This window comes from Rhodamnia argentea, chromosome 11, assembly GCF_020921035.1.
Source record: "Rhodamnia argentea isolate NSW1041297 chromosome 11, ASM2092103v1, whole genome shotgun sequence".
In the NCBI taxonomy this organism is placed as follows: Eukaryota; Viridiplantae; Streptophyta; class Magnoliopsida; order Myrtales; family Myrtaceae; genus Rhodamnia; species Rhodamnia argentea.
Genome location: NC_063160.1, coordinates 3040039 through 3048838, shown reverse-complemented (window position 1 = coordinate 3048838; position 8800 = coordinate 3040039). Strand labels below are relative to the sequence as shown.

The window sequence follows — 8800 nt, the reverse complement described above, 5'->3', positions numbered from 1 at the left end:
CAAGAGAAAGCCCAAGTCCGAGCCCATTAACATATCCAGTTGGACGTATCTTTAATCAAAAACTTAAGCCAATGAGTTGTGAGCCAACTTTGATATATTAAGTGCTCCACACCACATTAATTCTCCAATGTGGGATTTCTCTAACATAATTCACATGTGCATCCTAATAGTGCTCAATTGATTTTACTCAAATTAGGCAAAATTACCTAAAAAGTCCTAAACTCATTGCTTTTGTGCTGATTCAGTCTTTAACTTTTTCATTGTGCCAATTGGGTCCGAAACCTTTTCAAATTTTGCCAATAAAGTCCACGGGGCCAATTTTGGTAGGAAATTATTGATGTGAACGCCAATCGTCCTATGTGGCACTGTCGGCACTGACTTGGATATTTTTTTATAATATTCTAATTAAATAGAACCCCCTGATTGATCATTGTTCACAAATGATTACCGTTGGGTCTATATAATTAGTAGTCGAGAAGGATTTACATTTAGTTTACACTTTTCCACACTTCATTTTCACATGACTTGCGAGGCAATTTCGGCATCATACAAGCAGAGTTGACTTGATTTATTTTAGGAAATGGTTTGGTAAATACGAAAGGATGAAGACTAGTCGAAGCACGTGGTCATGACTTTCTAGGATCCTTATGCTTCGGTCGGTATCAGCACTTTCTTTTTTGGTAGAGGACATCCTCATTACGTTAACTGATCAAATTACTCTTCTTCGACCAAAAAAACAAAATAAATCACATTACTCTTCAAAATTTAGTGCAATATTTATAACTAACATTACCTCTCTCTTAGTTAAATTAATTCATCTTTTCTCTAGTTCACATACTCTATTCATGCTAAATTTCCAAATATAAATATGCCAACTTACCTACATATCCTTTTGAATCAGTCAAAACTAAATTCTTAGGAACGGGGTTCAACTCCCGTGCTCTGCATAAAAGGCAAAGTAAAAGTCAGAGAGAGAAGAGTAAGGGATAACACAGACAAAAAAAAAAAAATTGATTCATAGTCGAAAAATATCTTTCCTTTTTTGTAATCACAAATTCAATTATTTGTTGAAGGTATAATGTTGTTAATTCGAATTGTTCGAAAACAATGAATTTGCTTTTTTGTCTAAGTATAAATGATTTTGATGGAAGTCCGAAATATAATTACAGCTTCTTCGCATCAAAATTTATTTATAGAAAATCAACTTTGTGGACATGGTTCGTAGCAATATTGATTACTTCCTTCATAGTTGAACAATAAAAAAAAGTTTAGTCTTCATCTTTCTCTTTTCCTTTTCCTTTTGTTTAATCTTTTTCTAGTCTTTATGTTCAAAGAATGGAAGGGGAAAATGAATTTAAATCCTGAATTGAGTTTTTTGTTTAAACTTTTGTTTTTGCTCTTTTGGAGGAAAATGTAAGTTGTTTTCTTCAAGCAAGGTTCAAGAAAGAACAAGGAAACGTATAGAGAGAACATACATGTCTTAAAGATGGATCGTTCTTGTTTAGTTATATCTCGAATTTGAAATTATTTAAAGAAAACCCCACTCAAATGGGCGGTCCAATTGTGAATATGTGAAGTATGGGCTTGGAGTGAGAATCGGCAAAATAGGACCCAGGCAGCACTAACGTCGTATACTTATTATCATCAAAATAGGATTATGCGAAATTTGACATGTATCTGAGCTTCTTAGGCTTGTTGATGGACATGTTGGCTCATACCTCATAGTGAGATTAGTGTGTCAGTCGCAAAGAAAGTCATAACGAGATTAGAGAGAAACGGATTTGTTCCTAGTTTTCATGACAATCTTGTAAGGGATAATTTGTGAGCTTGTTGAGAATAATTGAGGGTCGAGAAACGCAATGAGACTTCAAGTGACGCGAGAGTGATTGTGTTGTGCAATCACTTATCTCGTTTCGTTTGGTCGATAAGAGAATCTATATCGACGATAGTAAAAGAATTGTGAAGGAGATTCTTCATTTTCATATGTTTAAATTCACGACACTATCTTAGAATTAGGTGACTTTTAATAATATTTGAAGCAAGTTGTTTGATTAGCTTACGAGATAGATATTAGGTTATCTGACTTACTAATTTCTTTATCATTAGGATTTTGCTGGCTCAAACTTTATGCTTATTGGAAACCCTGACGTTGATTTTGCTGACTGTTGAATTGATAGAAAGAACGCTTCAGGAACCTACCAACTGATGGGCATCATGTTAGTCTCTTGATGCTGAAAGAAACAAAGTACAATAACCCTTTCTACAGCAGAAGCAGGGCCCGTAGCTTTTGGAAGTTGATGTGCACGACTTATTATGGATGAAGCCGCAATTAAGTGACTATGGATAGAAGAATCAAGTGTTGAGTTCGAATGTGACAACACTGGTGCCATAAATTTGATAAAGAATCATGCTCTTCACTCAAGCGCTAAGCACATTAAAATTAAATATCATTTATTTTTGCATTATTTTGTCATGTTTGGTTGCAATCACATATTTCCCCCTCTAAGTGATAGTGTCAACAAACAACAACTTATTTCGTTTCGTTTAATCTATATGAAAATATTTATTGACTGTTGTAAAAGAATTGTAAAGGAGATTCTTCATTTTCATATGTTTAAATTTATGACACTCTCTTAGAACCAGAATATTTTTAATAATGTTTGAAACAAGTCATTTGATTAGCATAAGAGATAGATATTAGGTTATCTTACTTAATAATTTCCTAATCATTAGGACTTTAGATTATAAAGTTCTATATAGATTTAGGTTATTTTTTAGCATTTAGCAATAATTCTTTCTAAATTAGGTACTTTTTTTGGTTAGGGTTAATTGGGGTTCTCCAGGGCGGGGTACTTGCTTGTTTTGTTCAAAGTGTGAAACGGTATTGATCAATATTTTTCAGAAATCCAGAAAAGAGAGTAATCTCTGAGTTTTCATCCGTGCGTGTGTAGAGAGTTTACTCATTTTTAATACCCAATTCTGCCGGGTCATTTATACAGGGAAGATGGAAATGTTATTCCAACACGAAGAAATCGAAAAAGCTAACTTTTTTCGTTTTTTTCAATACGAACCAAATCTGTTTTAGCATTAATTTTCTAGGTTTAATGCTCAATTGATTGTGTTCGAATTAGGCAAAGTTACCCCAAAAGTCATAGACCGATTGCTTTTATGCCGATTCAGTCATAAACCTTTTTATTATGCCAATTGAGTCCAAAACCTTTTTAAATTTTATCAATTGAGGCCATCAAACCAATTTTAGTAAGAAATTGCTAACGTGAACAGCGTTAACTTAGATATTTTTGTAATATCCTAATAATTTTTTTAAAATTTTGAATTTTATTCTCTTTGCTTTCTTTTCCTTATAATTTTGTTTTTTGCCCAAATGCCGGCGAGAGCCGATCTCGAGAGAGAGAGAGTAAAAAGAAATAACAAATAGCTTCCCTACTTTTCGACCCCACTCTTCGCAAAAGTATTTGCATAAACTAATGTGGAGCAAATGTCCTTTCATCAATAAATTACATAGATTCCACCTTTGATCACCGTTCACCGACGATCAATAATTGAGATGGATTTACATTTAGTTCATGCTTTTCCACACTTCATTTTCACATGATTTGTAAGGGAATCTCGGCATCATGCAAGCAGAGTTGACTTCACTTGACTTTGTGTAGCAAAATATTTGATAAATAGGAAAGGATGAAGACTAGCCAGAGCACGTGGTCCAACGACCATGACTTCTAGGATCCTTATGCCTCGGTCGATATCAGCACGTTCTCTTCGAGTGGCGCTTTTTTTTTTTTTTTTTTTTGTTCGTTCGATATTTATATTTAAAACCCGACATCGTGTTGTCCACACTTGCTGTCGCGTCAGATTTTTAATGAAAGAAAGCAGATCGATTTAATCAATTTCAATGTAAACACAACCCATATTGGTAAAACACTATCATATTTAATTATATTTAGAAAAAAAACTCATATCCAAACCGAATGGAGAGAGATATGAGAGGGAGCACGAGATCGAGTGACGGTGAGAAATAATGAAGAGAGAGTCATAGAGGTGGATTGGATTTAAGCAAATTTTGAACCCATTTAACATTCACATATTTTGAACTTTAGACAACTCAATCCATCAACTGTGAATTAAAGTACGAATTTACCGCCCATTTTGACAAGTCTAGTTTCGAGATATTAATATCTCAAAGTCAAGGATTCTTGTGCGACTTTTTCTTATTTTATTGCAAGAGACGGTGCTCCAAGTCTTTTTAAATTGAGGTCAACTCTGCGACATATGGGAGTGTGGGACCAGGACAGGACGTACCTTCTCAAGTTTGACCGAGGCCAATATGGTAAAAGCACTCCTCCTTTCCAAAAAGAGGGGAAAAGAGAACGGTACTAGGAAGCATTGACAAGTCAAACCGCGATTCGGCGAGTTTGGTTTAGCATTTAAATAAACTTTGAAAACATGTAAATGCCTTCAATCTAAAGAGATTTAGAAAAATGCTAATTGTACTTGATAAAATCTCATTTGAAAATGGATTTTGGATTGAATGGTGTTTGGTAAAAATAACATTACAAAAGAGCTTTGAATGCAATTCTTTAATTTTTGATTTAAAAAATTACCCATGGCCAGACCGGCGAAGAAGATAAACAGTAAAAAGGAGGCAAAATCGAAAATATGTGGAATTGATGAGGTTAGTTTTGATAAAAAAATCTCTTAACATTTGGCTAAATGTTGAAAGTCTAATGCTGGTCCCCACCGGTATTGAGCTTTCAGCTTTCTCAAGGTCAGCATTTAATCAAATATTGGTTTAAAGCTGAACCAAATGCTTCAGTATTCTCTCAATCGATTTTGAAAGCTGAAAGTTCTTTGGAAATGCTAAACCAAACCCACCCAAGTCCAATTCCATACGCCGCGCCGGAATTTGATCTTCTGCCAAGCCTTGAGTATTTTAATTGATTGTATTAATTGCACATAGGCATGGCCCTGGTCTATCCTCCCCAGCAAAACGTGTTGACTAGTCCATTCAAAATAAACGACTAAAATAACATAACATATCACAATAGGATATAGTCAACTTGTATCTCTTTGGACATTATAAATACCGATGAAAAGCGTCTTCTGTCTTATCGACGAAGTGCCCAGGACCGTGGCATGTTCTAATACCCACCTCTCCTCCTCCTTATTCTTCTTGTCACATCCTCATTGTCGTGGTCGACCGTCGTGACACAAATCCCTATCTATTCGATCGCTTTTCGGCTAGTCGTGTGCAGTTCGGCTCCCGTGAGCGCGAAAGATGAGTCGACTAATCGCGTTGTTGCTATGTGTTCTAGCGGCAATGGCGTCGGCAGAGGCTAGAGTTCGTCGATACAAGTGGGACGTGAAGTACGAGTTCAAGTCGCCGGACTGTTACAAGAAGCTGGTCATCACCATCAACGGAAGGTCGCCGGGCCCAGCAATACTGGCGCAACAGGGAGACACCGTCGTCGTGGAAGTTACCAATGGCTTGGAGACGGAGAATCTCGCGATCCATTGGCACGGAATCCGACAGGTACGTACATAGCGAACACAGTCAGTACTATATCGTGACTGTCTCGGTCAAGTGTTTGATGAAGATCGTAATGAGAAATTTATGAGACGATGATTTTGGGTTGGATTGAAATTGCAGATTGGAAGCCCGTGGAGCGACGGAACCGGGGGTGTGACTCAGTGCCCAATCTTGCCTGGAGACACTTTTACCTATCGCTTTATCGTTGACCGGGTAAGTCCCTACATAAAGTGCAAAGATCATCGCATGCTTTCTTGCAAGCTCTTCTGAAAGTAGATGACATTATAGCATTTATTTTTCCCTCGTGCTATCTTATGTAGGCCGGAACATACTTGTACCACGCGCATTACGGGATGCAAAGAGAAGCCGGACTGTACGGGTCGATCCGGGTTTCGCCGCCGGACGGCGTGGCCGAGCCGTTCGCTTACGACTACGACAAGAGCATCATCCTCAACGACTGGTACCACAGGAGCACTTATGAGCAAGCTGCTGGCTTGTCCTCTATTCCCTTCGGTTGGGTTGGGGAGCCTCAGGTGATTTTAAGTTAATTTGATTCCCAGCTTCAAAATTTAAACGCCATCTTCACTCATTGCTCGTACTTATTTAATTCTGTTTTGTTGCTTGGATTGTAGTCACTGCTAATTCAAGGAAAGGGAAAGTTCAATTGCTCCAAACTGGCCGCTCCAACCTTAGATCCATCAGCTTGCAACGCGACCAATCCCGAATGTTCGCCGTACGTGCTGACCGTCATCCCCGGTAAAACGTATCGCCTTAGGATCTCAAGTGCGACTGCTCTGTCTGCTCTCGGCTTTCAAATTGAGGTAAACTCTCATCACCTATTACGATTAGAATGTCTCGAAGATGAAAAAGTGTTTACATTGACATTACATTTCGGGTTACACACGAGCGATTTCGTTATATTAGCCTGGAACGTTGCATCCAAAAATATTTAATGGCCTTATACATATGTTAGTTTGATTGCACTTGATAAGTCAAGTTTCTTGGTTTGAATTTTTTAAAAATTTCACAAGATTAGAATTGGGGGAACGGCAACGAAATGTTAATTTGACTATGTGGCGTATGATATTTCAATCTATTAAATGGAGGATTGATTCGAGTCAACGAAAGGGGGGTGGTCCAAACACAGGGAAAGGTCATAAGCACCGATCTCGATGTAGGCCAATTAATATATGAGTGTCAATTTCACGATACAGACACACTTTTTTAGGATATTGTTTGATTTTCATTTTATATGCAATCATAATAAACATGCTTCTTATATATATAAAAAAAAACATTACCTAAGACTTGTCCGTTGGAATTTACAACTGGAATCTTATGACAAATTTAACTTTATTTTGCAGGGTCACAACATGACTATTGTTGAAGCAGACGGGCACTATGTAGAGCCCATTGTGGCCCAAAATCTGTTCATCTACTCGGGCGAGACGTACTCCGTCTTGATCAAAATCGACCAACAACCATCAAGAAATTACTGGATCACCACCAACATCGTTGGCCGCAACGCCACGGCCACGACCCCTCCCGGTCTGGCCGTCCTCAATTACTACCCGAACCATCCGAAGCGTGTCCCGCCCACAAGTCCACCCACCGGCCCGATGTGGAATGACGTTGCGCCCCGATTGGCTCAGAGTTCGGCGATCAAAGCCCGCCACGGATACGTCCACACTCCCCCGCTCAAGTCGGACCGAGTGATTGTGTTCCTCAACACGCAGAACAAGATCGACGGTTACTTCCGTTGGTCCGTGAACAACGTGTCGTTCACGCTCCCGCGCACGCCGTACCTGATAGCCCTCCAGGAGAATCTCCACCACGCGTTCGACCAGCAACCGCCGCCCGACAATCCACCCAACTTCACGAACTATGACATCTACCACGTCGCGAACAACACCAATGCCACCTCCAGGAACGCGATATATAGACTAAAGTTCAACTCTACAGTGGACATCATATTGCAGAATGCAAACACTATGACTGCGAACAACAGCGAGACCCACCCGTGGCACCTCCACGGCCACGATTTCTGGGTCCTTGGGTACGGGACGGGCAAGTTCGACGCCGACAACGACTCGAAGAAGTACAATCTGGCAAACCCGATCATGAAGAACACGGTGCCGGTCCATCCTTACGGGTGGACCGCTCTAAGATTCGTCGCCGATAATCCGGGTGTTTGGTTGTTCCATTGCCATGTAGAGTCTCATTTCTATATGGGCATGGGCGTGGTGTTTGAAGAAGGTGTCGAGAAGCTGGGCAAGCTGCCTTCGGAGATCATGGGATGTGGGGAGACAAGAGGCTTCAAGAGACCATAACCTGATTACTCATACAGTTATCTATATTCGCTACAGTTGCATTTATTCCTGTGAAATCAACAGAAATTATTGTTGTGCGGTCGTTTCCAATTGTACATCTTCACGTTGTTTGCCTCTAGAACTGTAATTGTTGGGTTTATGATCCTAGTAATTGGAGATTAATTTCTTAGATTTGGCTACTAATGACGTTTCCCGATCACCTCCTCTGAATTGTCTAATCAAGGATTAATGATGAAGCTAGCGTGAGGCCTCAAGACTTAACCTAATAATCTCCGGGCACAAGCTCTGACTGCTAAATATTGTTGGCAGAAAACTGATTTTCATGCTGTCTAATCTCCTGTAGCCTCCGATGGGGACGATACTTTTCTGGGGAAGGGTACCGGAAGCGGGTCTTTCTCTGTTAAGTCGGCGAGCGAGGTAATCAATAGGGGTTGACAATCAAGAATCTGATGAGTATGTGGTCCACAATTTGGAAGTTGGAGGGACCTCAACGTATTAGAACTTTGCTCAGGCTAGCCACTCGTAAGCAACTGTTGACTTGAATTGAAGAAGTCTCGCATTGAGGGAGGAAATCCATATAGCTTGAAATGTGTCTCGTGTGAAATAAACTTTACATGTTCTGACTGATTGTCCACTTGTCTTGGAATTCATAAGCGTTTGGATATTAGTTTCGTTTTAGTAACTCCTACAGAGTTACTTCATGTTTTATTAGGTGATAAAATAGATGTAGTAAATTTACTACGTTAAATTTTTGTATTTGGCTTTAGCCCTTTTTCGTAAAAAAAAAAAAAATGAATTCGATAATACAAACTTAAATTCTGAGAATCTAATCCCAAAAATCATATAAGTGGAAGTGTGTGGACTTAGCTTCGCAAAAAGGAAGTATATTGCATGAAAGGGGAAAAACGAAGGAATAGTATATAAT

At 39.1% G+C, this 8800-nt stretch overlaps 1 protein-coding gene across 1 annotated transcript; it reads left to right on the top strand.

Annotated features, from left to right (window-relative positions):
• The first annotated feature begins 5142 nt into the window (after window positions 1-5142).
• Window positions 5143-7943, top strand: LOC115744068 (L-ascorbate oxidase-like). The gene is made up of 5 exons (XM_030679160.2): window positions 5143-5548; window positions 5666-5758; window positions 5866-6078; window positions 6178-6366; window positions 6910-7943. The coding sequence occupies exons 1-5, from the start codon at window positions 5294-5296 to the stop codon at window positions 7873-7875; spliced, it is 1716 nt and encodes a 571-aa protein (XP_030535020.2). The 5' UTR covers window positions 5143-5293; the 3' UTR covers window positions 7876-7943.
• Window positions 7944-8800: the final 857 nt, after the last annotated feature.

Coding starts and splice junctions, on each gene's coding strand:
- LOC115744068 (XM_030679160.2), top strand. CDS start 5,294: ATGAGTCGACTAATCGCGTTGTTGCTATGTGTTCTAGCGGCAATGGCG. Junction 5,549..5,665: donor ATTGGCACGGAATCCGACAG/GTACGTACATAG, acceptor TTGAAATTGCAG/ATTGGAAGCCCGTGGAGCGA. Junction 6,079..6,177: donor GTTGGGTTGGGGAGCCTCAG/GTGATTTTAAGT, acceptor CTTGGATTGTAG/TCACTGCTAATTCAAGGAAA.